The sequence below is a fragment of the Pangasianodon hypophthalmus genome, chromosome 3 (genome assembly GCF_027358585.1).
Source record: "Pangasianodon hypophthalmus isolate fPanHyp1 chromosome 3, fPanHyp1.pri, whole genome shotgun sequence".
In the NCBI taxonomy this organism is placed as follows: domain Eukaryota; kingdom Metazoa; phylum Chordata; class Actinopteri; order Siluriformes; family Pangasiidae; genus Pangasianodon; species Pangasianodon hypophthalmus.
In genome coordinates, this window is record NC_069712.1 from 3,686,204 (window position 1) to 3,704,712 (window position 18,509).

The window sequence follows — 18,509 nt, forward strand, 5'->3', positions numbered from 1 at the left end:
GCAATGTATTTACAGGGATCTATTAAAAGTATGTACAATGTTGAAATTCCTGTGGCTTTCTGAACAGCTTGTGACAAATCAGATGCACCTTGGCAATGAGGAATAACTTATCGTCTAAGCTTAGTCAGCTTCATCTTTGAAATAAAATATCATTTTAGCAGCCAGTCTAAAAATCTGTACTCAGTTTAGATTAAATGTAGGATAAATATTTTGACCGGAGTGGCCAGAAGACTGATTTTATTTGGTCTAATCTCCTGGGATTTTCACACACCACAGTTTCTAAACAGTCAAAAATCCAACAAGTGGCAGTTCTGTAAGCAGAAATGCCCTGTTAATGAGAGAGATCGGAGGAGAATGGCCTGACTGGTTTGAGCTAACAGGAAGATTACGATAACTTACAGAAAAGCATCTGTAATGAAAAGCATCTCAGAAGAGCATCTCAGAATGCACAACACATAAAACATTAAGGAGGATGAGCTACAACAGCAGAAAACCACATCAGGTTTCACTCCTGCCAGCCACGAAGAAGAAATCTGAACATTAAATTTAACTAAGAATTGTGAATTTCCCTCTGGGATTAATAAAGTTATCTATCTATCTATCTATCTGTCTGTCTGTCTGTCTGTCTGTCTGTCTATGCCATTAAAATGTGGGACATTTCATTCATTAATAAATTGAACATTTGTGAGCAGAATAAAACACTCCAGACCGTGCAGTTATACACTAATCGTCCACTTCGGGATGGTAACGGCATCACACACCCCCAGCGTGCATTAATTTCATATAACCACACAGTCTGTCGTGTGTTATTCCTTAATTACTTTTCCTTTGTCAAAATTAGTGCATATACTGTATTATATATTGCATGTTTCTTTCTCTTTGATATACTCGTTTAACATTTACTGTCATTTATTATTCTTGTAATTATTAATTATTATGTTCCTTTTCTTTTGCTTATTTTAAATCATTTTCTCTAACTTCTTTTAATTTCAACTTCCTATTATTTCTATAATATACTTCTATATTATATTATTTCGCTTTCACTTCATGAAAAGTGTATGTTGCATGGTGAAAAAATGTATGAAAAACTGGAATCCAGTTAGTCCTGAATGACAGACTATTACTAACATTAGCCACACCTCTAAAGACTGTTCATTTATACTTCGGTTTCTTAGTGAGAACTATCTCTCAAATACATCATACAAGGTACAGTACTACAGTACTTGGTTAATATTTCCTGATATTTAGTTTCTTTTACTCTCAACAATTTTTTAAATATAATTTTTGTTGTTTTTCTATTTTCCTCAAGCTTTTCCAGATTTCTTTCTTAATATACCTCAGCGCTGTTCAATTCTTGATTCTGATTAGTCTTAGTATCGTTTCTATCGAAACAACTTACACAGGGACTTGTATGGTGGACGCTACACATAAACGTAAGAAAATGTGTAATTGTTGATGTTGTGTAGTTTTCTGTAAGGAGATGCTTATTTAACATTTATGGAAGGAGTCTCCAGTATTAGCACTTTGTCAGACCTAAAGCTGTAACTTTTTTGACATGACAGTTTTTACAATTTGCATATTTAATGTTTTATTTATAGATCCTAAAAAGGAGACACCATGACCAAACCACCAACTCTAAATGAACTGAAGCGACTGGAGAAGTCTGGATTTGGAAAACTTTATCCAAGACACGGACTCAAGCTGCTTTACTGGTTTACTTTCTCTTAAAAACTGGGTATTCGACAGAAGAGGATTCCGATCAAAGTTCTACAGAGGATGATGACGATGATGATGATGATGACGATGATGATGATGATCATGATGATGGCGATGATGATGATGAAGACGACGACAGTTATGACAACGACGACAATTATTATGACAATATTTTTTATTATTCTGATCATCGTGATTAGCGATGATGATGTGAGATACGAGTAAGACCATGTTACAACACAGCTGAAGAATATATAATATAAGCCATATGGGTTATGCAGTACAACGTAACGCATGCTGCAATGAGTGATATTTTGAGCTGAAACATTTAGTCTTTTTTTTAAACACAATAGTTTTTATTAGTTTATTCTATTATTTCGATGCATAATGTAATTATAGCAGTTAAGCTTCTTGCACATTGCCTTGCAAAAAATCCTGTGGCTTTTTGAACAGCTTGTGATAAGTTTCTTGCATCTTGGCGGGGAGGAATCAGGAATAGAAATCTCTTAAATAAAATTCATTAAATAACTTTATTAATTAAAATGTCATTTTGGCAGGTGGTTTAATTATCGGTGCACATTTTAGATCTTTGATTAATTGCAAGATAAATTTTTTCTGACAGGAGTGGGTAGAAGTCTGATTTTATTTGATGCTAAAAAACTATTATAACAACTTACTTTGTTGATGTTTATTAATAAAAGATACACACTGTGTAAAACTGAGACAAATGATCTTCAGAGTCGTTATTGTATAAACTGTCGAACTGTTCGATCGACACTCACCTGTCACTTTGGTAGAACATTTGTACACCTGCTCATTCATAAAATGATTATTCCTCTTATCATAGTTTACATTCATCTTTTCTTATTACTCATCTAAATTATTTTATATGCTGTATTGCATATCCCATGTTTCTTTCTCTTTCATATTACTGTATGAAGTTCATACAGTCCCCACTGAAAATACTGCAACAGCAAGGTAAATTCTTTTATTTTTGCTGTACATTGAAACCATTTGAGTTTGAGATCACAAGATGTATATGAGACAATAGATCAGAATTTCAGCTTTCATTTCCTGATATTTATATCTAGATCTGTGAAAAATAACTTAGAACACGACAGCTTTGGTAGTAGACCACGCAATCTTTAGGTGAGCAAAAGTATAGGAACAGATAGTCTTAAAGTAAATGAAAGTAAATAACAATATTTGGTTGCATATCCCTTGCTTGCAGCAACTGCATCAAGCTGGCAACCCACTGACATCATCAAACTGTCGCATTCTTCTTCTGTGATGCTGCAGCGCAGCTTTTTTCAGTGGTTGTCTTTCACTTGACCTTGAACTTGAACTTGAACTTGTTTGTTTTGGGGGTTTTTCCCTTCAGTTTCCTCGTCAGGAGGTGAAATGCTGCATATTTTACATATTAAAAAACTTTTATTTCCTGCACGTCCTCAGAAGCACTGTGATTACACAACTGGTATATAATGATATTAATTGAGGAAGAAGCCTTTATTTGTCACATGTACATTACAGCACAGTGAAATTCTTTTCTTCGCATGTCCCAGCTTATTAGGAAGCTGGAATCAGAGCACAGGGTCAGCCATGATACAGCTTGGAGCTTGAACCCCTGAGCCTTAACCACTGTACTGTATGGTGAATACAACAGATCAAAGAAAAAAACACAACATAAAGTGTTCAGATGACGTGTTGCACAGTAACATCCAGTTAGTCCTGTATGACAAGTTACAGCTAACGTTAGCAACATCTCTACAGCCGTGCCGCTCATTCAGACCTCCGTTTCTCAGCAGGAGTAAGCTGTCTAATACACCACACAAGGTACAGTACTCCTAGATTTATATGTACTGATACATAATTGTTGATATATTGACATTTTCTGTAAGGAGACCTTTATTTAACCCATGACCAAATAAAAGACAGTAAATGGTCATAGTATCGTTTCTATCGAAACAACTTACACAGGGAGTTGTTGATGTGGTGAAGTTTTCTGTAAGGAGATGCTTAGTTAACATTTATGGAAGGAGTCTCCAGTATTAGCACTTTGTCAGACCTAAAGCTGTAACCTTTTTGACATGACAGTTTTTACAATTTGCATATTTAATGTTTTATTTATAGATCCTAAAAAGGAGACACCATGACCAAACCACCAACTCTAAATGAACTGAAGCGACTGGAGAAGTCTGGATTTGGAAAACTTTATCCAAGACACGGACTCAAGCTGCTTTACTGGTTTGCTCATGAATGTCTGTATTTTGATGCCTACAATAGGATGTGCTGGCAGTACGATCCAGAGGAAGGAGATTTTGGTTTCCACCGATTTGAAAACAGAAATGACGAACATGGTGAGACACTCCTGCCTGATGTGAACCTTGAGTACTACGAGGTGGGCAATCTGAGAAGAGCAGGAGCAGACGAGCTGCCAGATTACGTTCTGGACGATTATAACCAAAACCGTGATCACTCTGACAGCAACATGGATCGCATCATAGTCAGCGTTGATGATGAGTGTTTTGACAGAGTCTATGTGACTCAGCACAGTGATCGGACAGATTTCAACAAGAAAGCCACCTACTGCATCAGCAGGGGCCTCATTATGATTATCAGGCGGCTGACCTTAAATAACTTTCTCTTAAAAACTGGGTATTTGACACTCCGTAAGGACACTGATCAGGGAACTGGGTATTTGACACTGCGTAAGGACACTGATCAGGGAACTGGGTATTTGACACAGGGAAAGGACACTGATCAGGGAACTGGGTATTTGACACAGGGAAAGGACACTGATCTGAATACTGGGTATGTGAGACTGGTAGAGGACTCTAAATCTGAAAACCACTGCAGATGTATCATACTTTAAACACTGGGCATAAATGATAAATTAGTAAACTTTAAATAAATTGCAGTGATTTCTGTTGGTTCTAACAAAATCTCCAACAGCTAATTACACCCCTTGATCTAACCTAACCTGTAACGCTTCGTATCAGTTGGCCATACAAGTAAGACCATGTTACAGCACGGTGTCAGGTGGCAGGGACGGACACAGGTGCAGGTACGCAAAAGCTTTATTTAGAATGGTCAGGTGATTGGCAAACACCATTAGACGGGAATCAAAGACCAGAAAACTAGAAATAGGATCAAAAACCAGAGAGAAAACCACTTGGCGACTCTCACTGACTCAGGCTGGATCAGTTATTGTTTCCTGAGAAGTGAACACATGCTGTTAGGAAGCCAGATCAGAGACACACACGAAACCCGCGCAGAATACTGAATGACTTCAGGAAAACCTGGAATAACCTTGTGTCTGGGATTTTCCTTTTTAACAATCGATCATGCTTTCAGTACGTAATGAATTTTCAGTACATTGTATCCATTGCTGAAATTCCTGTAGCTTTTTTGAGCAGTTTGTGATGAAATGGTGGCTGGATCCTGGCAACTAAGCATGGTTTCATGGCTAAAAAACAATCATCCTGAGGCATTCATATTGTTTTACACTTAAATACAGCTCTTGCTCTCCTGAACTCTCATTTCACTTGGTGAGAAGACGGCATTCTGTGTTACACCCTGGACCTCGAACTGTTTCATCATTACTGTTTAGAAGAGATCATCTACAATTCCATAGGAAGTATGTAAAAAATTATTATGTAATTTCTTTTGGGGTTAACATTACAAATTGAGTTTGTGTTTAGATCATATTGTTTTATTATAAGATTGCATTTCTATATCATCTTTATACTATACTATCATTTGATTTCATTATTCTTTATTTCCTTTTGTAATCAAAAAGATCAAAAGCCAATACATATGTGATTATTCAAAAATGGATTATTTAAAATTAAAGTGAAAAAAAATCAAGGAAAATGATTGTTTCAGAGAACAATACCTTATCAAGTACTCTGGAATTTTATTTATTTATTTATTTGTAAAGATTAAAGTTTAGCTTGTAATATTTACATTGTTTCTAGGTAATAACCATATAACACTGAAAATCTCTCTTCTTTCAGGCTTCTGTTGATATTTTCCTAGTCTGAACATTACATTTAACACTGACTAATTTATTGATCTTGTTTCCAGCTGATGATAATAACAATAAAATTTACATAATGTTTTACCCCTCTGTTGTATCACCTGTGTAGAGTTTTAAACCTCATGTTCTTTTACTTGCAGTAAAGTTTGAAAATATTTTTTATCTCTATTTTTTTTTTTAATTTTAAATCAGCTTATTATATAACTCTCTCCCCCCTCTCTCTTTCTCTCTCTCTCTCTCTCTCTCTCTCAAATGTATGTCATTACATATAACAATGAACAATCATTGTTAAAAAAAATATTAAAATATTTACCTATGAAATAAGAAAATGAAGCTAGAGGTTGGTATAGGTCCATTTACTTCTCGGTCATCCTATTTTTGAGTCAGTAATAGAAAAAAATAAAATAAAAACAAAACTGAAAAGCAACTTGTGTTTCTTTTGTTTCTTTGTATATTGAAAAATGAAATCATAAACAAAGTAAAACAGAAAAAGGTCTGTTTTTTAATGACAGGGCCGTAAATCATCACCTATGGCTTTTAGTTATGTAGCTTTATGTATGTATGTATTTATGTATTTTTTCTGAAATAATTATAGACATTGCAAAAAGCGGACTGTCCTCCGCAACAGTATTGGAGATTATATCACATAAGTGAGGCTAAGCAAAAGGATTTTGCAGTAAACGCAGCATAAATCAAAGGTAATACGGTTAAGCCATATGTAAACCTAAAGTAAAACCAAGATGGTACAGTTGGTGAATAGTTTGTGTCTTCTAATAAATATATTTTATTTATTTCTGTTTATATTTAATATTTTATTTATAGACCCTGATAAGGACTCGGGACTCATCATGACGGCTCCACTGACACTAAACGAACTGGAGCATTTGGAGAACTCGGGATTCGGTCAGCCTTGTCCAAGACACGGCCTCAAGCTGCTTTATTGGTTTGCTAAACGATGTCTCTATTTTGATGGCAAAAAAAGGATGTGCTGGCGCTACGATCCAGAGGAAGGGAAATATGGTTTCCACCCATTTGAGAACAGGTACAATGATAAAGGTGTTAAACTCCTGCCTGATATAGATCTTCCCTACTATGAGGTTGGCAATCTGAGCAGAGCAGGAGCAAACGATCTGCCTGGCTATGTGCGGGAAGATTACACCAACCACCACCATGAAAGCAATACAGACCGCATCATAGTCAGCGTTGATGAGGAGTGGTTTGATAAAGTCTATGTAACTGAGCACCAAGGTCAGTCAAACTACAACTCTGACGCCACCTACTGCATCAGCCGGGGCCTCCTTATGATTATCAAACGTCTGACCTTAGACGACTTCCTCTCGACCGTGGGTTACTGAAGATATCCAAAAAAATAAAGAAATCCAAACAACGTCCAGTAGATGTTTGAACTCTCAACCTCTACTTCTTGCTACCACTGCTTCCTGCTACCATTGTGCAAATATTGATATGCTTTTCATATAAAATCTTGCATTACTGTACACCATGCATGTTATTCAATGTCTATAAATGCTTTATGCAGTTGTTATAAAGGTAGGCTTTATATAAAAAGACAGCTTGATCATCAAGCCATTAATGATCAATAAACCATCAGGAACCTTCTGCTTTGCTGTTTAGTCTTGTTAATTATCATTATTCTTATTATACATGTGCTTTATATTATTACAATGGATTTTTTTGTGTGTAAATCTTAAGGATGCTGCTTGTACTAGAGTGACCAGATATATTTAGAATGTGATGATACAAGTCCTCATATGATTTAAATCATATTCTAAAGAAGTAGAGCTTGCCTTTTTTTTATCAAAACTGACTGAAAACTTTTTTAATGTCATGTTTGGTAATTTGCAACACTGGGTTGTTCACTGGGTTAAGACTTTCATCCTTGGTGATGCATTTAAAAAATTATAAATATCAATTTTTTTTGTTAAAATGAACTAGGAACAGATTAAGTAAAATGAAAAAGTAAGTAAACAAAAAACACCTCTAAAAGGCAAATAACATTTTATAATTTTAGAATTGAAGTCTGCCCCCTATTAACCTGAACCATGGTTGGTAATTTGGAACATCTTGAAAATGAATAAATCATAAACATGTGTACATGATTTAAACTAACTTTATGTTTATTTTGTTAGTACGTCATACACATACTGTATGTTCATCATAAATACACTTACAGGCAGCTTTATTAGGAGCATTTGTGCACCTGCTCATTCATTCAATTATCCAAGTGATCAGCCAATCATATGGTAGCAGAGCAATACACTAGGGTTTACACAGAATGGTGCAAAAAAAACCATAAACCATCCAGTGAGAAGCACTACTGCAGGCGAAAACACACTGCTGATGAGCGAGATCAGAAGAGAACGTCCAGACTGGTTGGAGCTGACAGGAAGTCTACAGTAATTAAAACAACCACTCTTTACAACCGTGGTGATCAGAAAAGCATCTCAGAACGCACAACACATCAAACAGATGAGCTACAACAGCAGAAGACCACATCAGGTTACACTCCTGCCAGCCAAGAACAGGAATCTGAGGCTACAGTGGACACAGGAACACCAAAACTGGGCAGATGAAGATTGCAAAAACACCACTCTTTTCCTTAAAGAGCAGCTTTTAATAGATATGCAGTTACAGATAAGAGGGTGAAGTTGGTTTGAGGGAAAGGAAATCTTCTTACTGGTTTGTTTCACAATTTGCCTCACAGCAAAAAAGCATTGATTGATTGAAAATGATTATTAAATGCTTCTTTTGAAAACACTATTTACTGACTTTTATAGAATGATCACTGCCTGAGTCAAAAGCTCTAAAGATGACGCAGTATTTTTGGGTATTGGATGTTGGGTGAACATGTGGGGTGAACATACTTGGAACCCTCGAAGGTAAGGCTCCCTTAAGCTCCCTTGAGGTGTTAATATTTAATATTTTTATTAAACAGGAATGACCAAGCCCACTTTAAATCAATTTAACCACCTGGAGATCTGTGGATTTGGTCGGGCCTCGACCAAGCCACGGCCTCAAGCTGCTGTACGGGTTGCTAACAACTATCTCCATTTCAGTGGTGACATTAGGATGCACTGGTGCTATAATCCAGAGGAAAGGGAATATAGTTTCCACCCATTTGAGAACAGGTATAAAGAAAATGGTGTTAAACTCCTGCTAGATGTAAATCTTCCCTATTATGAGGTTTGCAATCTAAGAAGAGAAGCAGCAAATAGTCTGCCTGACTTAGTCCTGGAAGATTACACTCATTACCATGATGATAGCAATAAGGACCGCATCATAGTCAGCGCTGATGAGGAGTGGTTTTGAAGTCCATATAACCGAGCACCAACGTCAGTCAAAAAAAAGCAACACCACCTACTGCATCAGCCGGGGCCTCATTATGATTATCAAATGTGTGACCTTAGAGGATTTCCTCTCAAAAATGGGTTACTGAAGATATCCATAAATACATCCAAAGTCCTGAAGATGCTGAAAGACTTCAACCCTCACCCCCTACTTCCTGCTACACAACCAACCACCATCTACACACCATCTCCACCTCTTGCCATTTTCCAAATATTGCTCTGCTTTTCATATAAAAAATAGCATTATACTATATGATATTCAATGTCAATACAAGCTTTATGAAGTTTATGCTATGAAGCTAGACTTTCCATGTCTAAGGACACCATTAATGATAAAAAAAAAACACTTTCTACCAAATGTTCTAATATTTAAAATGTGTCTAGATAATAATCATAAAATTTAGCAAATAGCATTGTCATGCAATGCATCTAGTGTCTTCATTTCAGGCTCATCTCTGAACCTTTTCCTTAAAAAGCAACTTGTAAGATGTTGTTACAGTGAAGTTGGATTGATGGATGAGAAAAGCTTGTCAGTGATTTGTTGTGATTTGACTCACAGCAAAAGACCACATCTGCATCCACTTCTGTCCAGAGTACCGTTTCTTTTCCTTTGTCTATACTATTGTATATCTTCCATGTTTCTTCTCTTTGATATATTTGTTTCATGTTCATATACACTGTATGGCCAAAAGTTTGTGCACCCCTGACCATCACACTCATCTGTGCTTGTTGAACATCCCATTCCAGATTTATTCCCCGTGTTTGGTGTTATAATAAGCTCCACTCTTCTCTTCTGGGAAGCTTTCCACTAGATGTTGGAGCGTGGTTGTGGGGATTTGTGTTCATTCAGCTACAAGAGCATTAGTGAGATCAGGCACTGATATTGGGATGTCAAGGAGGTCTGGGGTTCAGTCGGTGTTCCAGTTCATCCCAAAGGTGTTCAGTGGGGTTGAGGTCAGGGCTCTGTGCAGGACACTCGAGTTCTTCCACTCCAACCTTCACACACCATGTCTTCATGGAGCTTGCTTTGTGCACAGGGGCATTGTCATGCTGGAACAGGTTTGGGCCTCTTAGTTCCAGTGAAGGGAAATTGTAATGCTACAACATACACATACTTTTGACCATATAGTGTATGTCTGACATTTACTGACATGTATTAGTTAGGTTTTCTTTGGCTTAGTTTAAGTAATATTATCTAAGCTATTTTAGTTTTATTCTTTCTATTCTTTCTGTTATTAAACCTGGTTTAATTTCTTGCACCTCCTCAGAAGCATTGTGATTACACAGCTGGTGTATCATGACATGTAATGTACGATAAACACAACAGATCAAAGAAAAAAAATATGAAATGCTTTCTTAAACTGAAACAATGAAATGTTGTGCTGTAACATCCAGTTATTCCTGAGTGACAACTTACAGATAACATTAGCAACAAGTCTAGATAGCCATCTACTCAGCTGTACTGCTCATTCACACTTCCGTTTCTCAGAAGGAACAAGCTGTCACACAAGGTACAGAACTCCTAAAAACATTTTTAATTTAATTTAAACTTGTGTAGTGTGCCTTTCAGATTGTGCCACTAATATTTACTGCCAATGTCAGGTTTTTTTTGTCTTTCCTTCTTTCATTAATATATTTCAAATTCATACACTTTCATTTCATCTTCTCCTTTTGATTTGGATTATTTTATACCACAGCGCTGTGGAATTCTGGATTCTGTTGGGTCAGATGGTGTTGATTAATTTTCTGTAGCCGCAGCTCTGACAGTAGTGCAGCTACAAGACGAATCACAGGTTTATATTAAATCACTCGTACTGATACCTTACTGTTTCTATAGTAACGGCTTCTGCATTCACACGAACTTACTGGGAATATGATGGACGCTACGCATATAATCAATGATATGAAGGAGTCTCCAGTGTCAGCACTGTGTATCAGCCAGAGGTAAATATATATACAGTATACGTAAGTGATAACAGGAGTAGGAACTTTATTACTGGAATCCTTAGGAAGATTATCAAAAATTGTTCTCTGAATTTTTCTGAATTATTGTTCTCTGAATTAATTTTGACTGGATCCCACCAACAGCTCATAACAACCTAATTATCCAACTTATTTTATATGTTACGTTAAGCATATACAGTATATTTATCAAATCTACTCTTGCTTAATGCTTAGAAAGTGACGTTTAGTATTACAAAGAATTATTTAAGTATTTGAAGCAATATTTAAAATGTCTCTAGACAATCATACAATTTTGTCAATACCACGTAATTTCCTGCATCTGGCTTTCTTCATTTCAGACTTTTATTGGCTTTTTTTCTGGCCATGAAATTAGCCCCGCCCCCAGTAGAAATGAGCTGCACATGATGTGATGTGTTATGTAGATTCAGTTGGGTTGGTAGAGTTGTTTTGAAGGAAGAGGAAAGCTTGTCAGTGATTTGTTTTGCAATTTGACTTGCAGCGAGATGAGGGATTATAACTCATAAAAATCATAACTTACTAATCTCTGTTGGTTAGGCTTTTCAGAAAACTTGTTGCACACCACCATATTGCTTGATTTGACTACATAAAGCTGATAGAAATTCTGTAATAATTTGGATTATTGTAACAGGTTATAATGTAGCTATAGGTAAAATAACTGGACATTGTCCTGAAGCTAGCTTGGACACTCCTGTTGTCTCGGGACGGAGCAGATTCTGCTTTCTGAGAAGGAAGCTGTAAATAGATGAAAAACTGGCATAAACGTCTGCTTGGGTTTTTCCCTTTTAACAACATGACCATGCTTGCAGTGTGTAATGTATTTATAGCAGCTAAGCTTTGTGTATACTGTTGGAATTCCTGTGGATTTCTGAATAGTTTGTCATGAGTTTGCTGCATCTTGACATTGAGGAATGACAAATGGAAATAGCTTCCTCATTTTTTACTTTGTCCTTGAATTTAAATGACATTTTGGCAGCTGGTTTATTCACCTGTGCCGAGTTTAGAGTCGAATGCATGTTGATTAACTGCAATGTTAAATATTTTCTGCCAGAAGAGGTGAATGGTATGACTCACTTAACAAGAAAATAATCCATGCCAGGGTGGTGTGATACAGTCCAACTTTCAGTTAGTAACATAAGACATTAACATTTATAGCTAACTATTTATAGCTATTTTAGGAAACATGAGTCGTTTTCTCAACAGCCTCGCTTTTTCTCTCTCTTGAAGTTAATACGACAAAAATATGCAGCTTGTCATAAGGAGACGCTGGAAAGCACAAACTGTTTCATCCTGAAGCCTTTCCTCTGGCAAACAACTTACTCTTACAAAGCACTGACACTGGAGACTCATTCCTTAAATGTCTCCTTACAGAAAACTTTATCATATGAACAATTGTTAAATGACCACACACATTGTTTATCTACATAAAGTTTAATGGTAAATAACTCATTACACACACACAGATATACACACACTTCCTTCCAGGCCCATCTCCTTCTCCAGCCCTTGCCAGTGAACTAAAATAGCAATAATTTGTAATAATACAATATTAAATCATTAGTACTTTTGTTGAATCGGCTTGTTAATATGCTGTGTGTATGTGTTTGGGGAGGGTGGATTGATGATGTGTCTTTGTGGGTGTATCTGTGTTTGTGTGTGTGTGTGTGTGTGTGTGTGTGTGTGTATGAAAGATAAAGTTTACATGCATGTTTTGTTGAAAGGGACATGACATTATGGGCTGCTTTGGGTCATTCTTGATCTTTCCTTAATCTTAGAATCGCCTCTTTTGCAAAAGAAATTCTTTTTTCAATGGATTATGGATATGGATTGGTAAAATGTCTGCTGACATTCATCTAATTTTTGTATGGAAATGTTGCTGGACTTGCTGCAAAGAGTGTACGGAGAGGGATACACCCTCAACCTCTAACCATGTGACTGTTAGTGTTCAAAGAAGGTTATCTACAATTCCATAAAAAGTTAAGTACAAAGACTTATTTTTGTTTTCCAAACTTATAATGTTATAACAAGTACTATCAAGTCAATGAATGAAAGCTTTAGCTACAGTGTTCACCAAAAGAAATCATTAATTAGCCAAAGCTACGGTATAAAGCTATAAAGAGAACAAAAGATCATTAGTCTCCACCAGTACGCTGTTGTTGAATTGAACATAGAGATTCTGCGTTGCTAAGTAACCTCGGATTAGACCCGCCCTCTTTTCTAACAATCGAGCACTCAGCATAAGGAAGTGCTCTTTTTTTCTGAAACACCAGCAAACTTCATACTTGAAGGTAAATAACTTCATATAACTGAAAAACCGGTTTTATAATCTTGCGTGTAATGTATTTTTTAAACAATGCAATCACGGAGTCATTGTGTAATTTATATATACCAGCTGTTTACTCTGTCGTGTAATGAACTCAACAGTAGGTTTTTTTTCCCCAGAGGAATACGAAGAGGAATATGTACAGTACATATGTATATAGAGATAGAATTCAGTGCTGCGATATAACTAGCATTAATACATTGTAACTGTTCATATGCCAATAACGTGTAGGATTATTATGGGGTGGGATCACATTCCCAAGCCTTATAAAGATGATGTTGTCTTTCTAGGTAGCTTTGCCACTAGCTACTCATCTGTTAAACTTAGAATTCTGTTAACTTAACAATTTCTATATGAAAAATGTTGGCTGATATTAGGTTATAGTGTTGGAACATTTCCACATTGCTTATTTGTAGAATACACTCATAGAATACTCACTGAATATTTCAATGAAGGCAAACATATAGGCATGTTTCTGTGACTTTCTGTTGTGACTTTCTAACTTTCTGTTAATGTCAGTTTTTTTAGACTTGATTTATGATTTTTTTTATCACTTAATTCAGAAAAAATATTAATTTTAGGGTCGTTTTAAAAGTTTACTGGCTAGTTTATTTAGACCTGTATTCAGTTGCTGACTTAAGTCCAAATGTTATGTTAATATTTATGTGGGGAAAGTTACAAGCATTCAGATTTGGGTTAAGCAGCTGGTTAAGTCACTTTTCTGGGCCAGAAAAGCAATTTTTTTTTTTTTAAATTCTAAGTTCATGCCAGTAGAATGGTCTGACACCACCTTTAAACACAAGTACTTGCCTTTAAAACTGAAAAAAAAAAAAACAGGAATAGACAATGCTGACTGAAGAAGGAAATAGCATTTTTTTTTAATTTTCTGTCAACTGGAATAAAATGCAACATAAACAAAAGAGACATTTTAAATAAAAAAAAATGCAAAAAACATGAATACCACCACCCTCATTATTCAACAGTTAAGAAAATAGCACTTGATCCAGCACATCCTATTATTTTGCTTGTTTTTTTTTTTTTTTTTTAAATATCATGCAAAAGTTACTCATGCATACAAATAAATGAAGCCATGAAATACTAAATTGAGCACATTAGATGGGACGTAGGCTAAATTATTATCCTTTTAATTCAATATTTTGATTTGTTGAATTAATAAAACAATGCCTATTTTTTCAGTATGCTCTGCTGTAAAGAAAACGTGACCATGGTTCGAGCTGGTTTAAGCTGACTGAGCACCCATGTGCTGCGCCTACAGCTCACTGTAAGTGTTGTTCATAATTTTGTCCATAATGTCGTATTGTGGTTACTTTAAATTGTCACTGGACTTAACACCAATATCACAGAAGAAAAGTTCAAGGTACGTTTTGCTCAAACTCTGCCCCATGTGTGTAAGGCACAATTGTGCTTAACTATAATATATCCAATATATGTTTTTTAGACCCTCAGCAGGAGTCAGCATGAAGACGCTGGAAGAAATAGACCAGCTGGAGCAGTCTAGGTTCGGTCGACCTCATCCAAGACATGGTCTCAAGCTGCTGTACTGGTTTGCTAATGACTGTCTCTCTTTTAACCAAAACAATGTTATGCTGTCGCACTGTTATCCAGAAAATGGAAATTTTGGTTTCCACTCATTTGAGAACAAATATGAAAGATACAGTGGTAAACTTCTGCCTAAAGTGGCTTTCCCCTACTATGAGGTTGGCAATCTAAGAAAACCAGGAGCTAATGATCTGCCCCATTATGTCCGAAAGGATTATACACGCTTCCCAGACAACAGCAACATGGACCGCATCATAGTCAGCCTAAACAATCACTGTATTGAAAGAGTCTATGTGACTGAGCACAGTGATAGGTCAAATTTCAACAAACACTCCACCTACCACATCAGCAAGCACCTCATTATGATTATCAGGGGTCTGACCTTAGAGGACTTTCTTCTGAAAACTGGGTATTTGAAACAGCAAACAAACAGTTTTCTCACAAGTCTTGTAGAATTAAGTAACCAACAACCCCCATGTCCTGCTCCACTGACACTCTCCATCTTCAGTCCAGCAATTACATCTTCTACGACCCAAGACATTCAGAAGGAGATCGAATCACTTTCTATCTTGATAAAGAATAATACACAAGGACACCAGGAAGCTTCACCAATACCCTCCATCTTCAGTCCAGCAATTACATCATCTACGACCCAAGACATTCAGAAGGAGATCGAATCACTTTCTATCTTGATAAAGAATAATACACAAGGACACCAGGAAGCTTCACCAACACGCTCCATCTTCAGTCCAGCAATTACATCTTCTACGACCCAAGACATTCAGAAGGAGATCGAATCCCTTTCTATCTTGATAAAGAATAATATACAAGGACACCAGGAAGCTTCACCAACACCCTCCATCTGCAGTCCAGCAATTACATTTTCTACAAACCAAGATATCTGCACTGACATTGAATCACCTCCCATCTTTACAAATAATAATAATACCCAAATGCGCACTACTACCAAGGAGAGTGAACTACAACTAAACGATTTCATTCCAGACAACACCATGCAATCTTTCAGGAATTTCAACCTTCAAACCCCATCTAAGGATATCCAAACATCCAAACAACTATCCAAACGCACACCAACCATCGCGTCTTCAAGGAACCAAAAGACTGATATCAAATCACCTGTTTCAAAAATGAGTTTTTTCTTTTGGGGGGTGTATTTTCTTTTGCTTTTTTTCTTTTTTTACTTCTTCTGGGAGTTCATTATGAGAATATTTATAATTGTCATTTTTTTATCATCGTTATTCCAGGAGCAAAACAGGAAAAATGACAACTTCATCCCAAGGAGAAAGAAAAGAAATTGAAAGAGAAATGCATGCTACCATTAATAATTAAGGATGATAACCATTAACGATGAAGGATGAGGATAATGAACAAATTACGTGTATATATATTTTACCAAGAGGAAGTGGGGAAGGAGGAATTAGCTCTCAGTGTATTGTAAGAAGTGTAACCATGTATGCTGATGATTCTTTCAAGGGTGGAGTGATCTACCAGGATAGTGCAATCTTTTTAGCGATGATGAATAATATTAATATGAAGGGTCTGAGATAGATGGAAATGGAAAATAAAGAAATGTCATGAAATAGTGGGGCAGAGTGGCATGCCAAGGCTCAAGATCACAAAGAGCATGTTCATGACTTCTGACCAAAATTATGGATGTTTATTATAATGGAGTAATAAGCTAGTAATGGTCTGTCAATGCTGGGCAGAGGTGTGGACATGTATTACTATGTTTCATATGGTGCACTTTATGGTTTTAATGTGGGTTCTATGTAGGATTTTAAATTAACTGTATTAACTGAAGCTTTGAGTTGCTGGTCACAGAGAAAGTGTTATTGAACACACACACACACACACACATATATATATATATATATATATATATATATATATATATATATATATATATATATATATATATATATACATATATAAAACAAAAGGTTTGGTGTTAAAACCATTGAATTGTTCTATAATGGAGTGTGTTCAGAAGCGGAAAAAAGAACCACACCATCAGCTGTTCAACAAATGTTAATTTTCATTAAGTCCTCATTCACAACTCCATACATTTTTTTACTTCTGAAATAGTAATAATGTAAAATATTCTAGATATTGTGCAATAATGGTGCAATAAAGCCAGCTCACTGCCCTGGTAAGGTTCCATAGAGTTATTATGGTCAAAAATCTGAACTAATAGAGGCCCACTGGGGAAGGAATCATGCTTCCCCGAGCTCAGGGGAGGAGCAGCAGTCAGGGCAGGTAATTCTAGCGTATATTTCACTGACGTTTTAAATGTGTTGTGAAATGATAGCCTGAAAGTGTACATTAGCTTGTATGTGCTCCTGAGCTGGGATCATCAGAAGATAGAATAAAACTAAAAGGAGACGACTGTCCTGAATCTTCCTCTCAGTGAGGTTCCCAGTGCAGTGAGCGCTGCTTGCTTTTTACTTCACTTCATGTGCTTTTGTATCTGTCCTGTCTCTGCACATGGTGTGTTACCTGATTGTGTCCTTGTGTCCTGTGCTAGTTTGCTGCTGTTTCTGTTGTTTATTTGCTAAGTCTTACTGTGCATTTCTGAAACTTTAAGTCCAAGCCTCAGTTTCTTGTTTCCTTGTTTGTCCCTCGTTTTTAAAACTCTTGCATGTGTTTTAACTTATGATCACGGATTATCCTCGTATCCTGGTCATAATAAATACCACACTGAGTTTATGCATGTACACACAGCCTTCATGAACCACACATTACAATGACAACTAGTAGATAAACAGGAACTGTAATGAGTTTTTCCCCCATATTTGACTCATCATTCTGCAGATCAGACCAAACCATATACGTTTTTCAACCCCGCTTATGATTCTTGTTTAGGTCATATATCCACAAACTCACAATTTTAACAAATAACAATGATTATTATGAAGTGTGTTTTCTTGCTGTACTAACTTCACTCCATACAGGGTTTTAGCTTGATGCTATTCTTAGACCATGCACTATTTGTCCTGTTTTTGTTTGATGGAGACTATAAAGCACTTCTGTAAGTCACTCTGGATAAGTGCATTTGTTCAAAGCTGTAAATATAAATCTAAACGAATAAATTATTTTTTACAACAGTTCTATTATAGGAAACATTCTTATTACCTTGTCTTGCTTATTACTGTGAGTTATTTTAGGTTTTTTTGGTTAGTACTGTGGCTTTTTTACTTGGTTATTACAAAAAGCCAAACTATTTAGAGCTTTAGAATCCTTCAAGTTATTTGTCTCTGTTATGATTATAAATAAGAAAATGACTATGGCTAATGAGTCTGATAATCTAATGAGAATGATTAATTAGATTTATAGCGTAGCACTTATATAGCTAGTATGTACTTTATATTTCTGGTGCCTGTTCTATAAATAGCACCATTTCTACGACAATGTTGATCTAAAATCTACAAAACTCTCACTTTTGCATAATTACCAGCAGCAATGTTCGACTTTACACAGACCTGTGCGGTTTCAGCGTCACCTC

The 18,509-nt window shown here is 36.1% G+C and overlaps 3 protein-coding genes across 6 annotated transcripts in view; 2 read left to right on the forward strand and 1 right to left on the reverse strand.

Annotated features, from left to right (window-relative positions):
* The window catches only part of wdr17 (WD repeat domain 17), a 77,363-nt gene that overhangs the window by 23,345 nt on the left and 35,509 nt on the right, over positions 1–18,509 (reverse strand). The window lies entirely within an intron of this gene.
* Positions 3,475–4,599, forward strand: LOC117596854 (uncharacterized). The gene is made up of 2 exons (XM_053232248.1): positions 3,475–3,549; positions 3,847–4,599. The coding sequence occupies exon 2, from the start codon at positions 3,866–3,868 to the stop codon at positions 4,586–4,588; it is 723 nt and encodes a 240-aa protein (XP_053088223.1). The 5' UTR covers positions 3,475–3,549; positions 3,847–3,865; the 3' UTR covers positions 4,589–4,599.
* Positions 11,925–16,884, forward strand: LOC128317982 (uncharacterized). Of its 4 annotated transcripts, none has more exons than XM_053232245.1 (3): positions 11,925–13,079; positions 14,624–14,804; positions 14,886–16,884. In XM_053232245.1, the coding sequence occupies exons 2-3, from the start codon at positions 14,737–14,739 to the stop codon at positions 16,303–16,305; spliced, it is 1,488 nt and encodes a 495-aa protein (XP_053088220.1). In that variant the 5' UTR covers positions 11,925–13,079; positions 14,624–14,736; the 3' UTR covers positions 16,306–16,884. The 4 variants fall into 4 exon arrangements, with proteins under 4 accessions (XP_053088220.1, XP_053088222.1, XP_053088219.1 ...); XM_053232247.1 differs by having other exon boundaries at positions 14,624–14,708; XM_053232244.1 differs by having other exon boundaries at positions 11,925–14,804.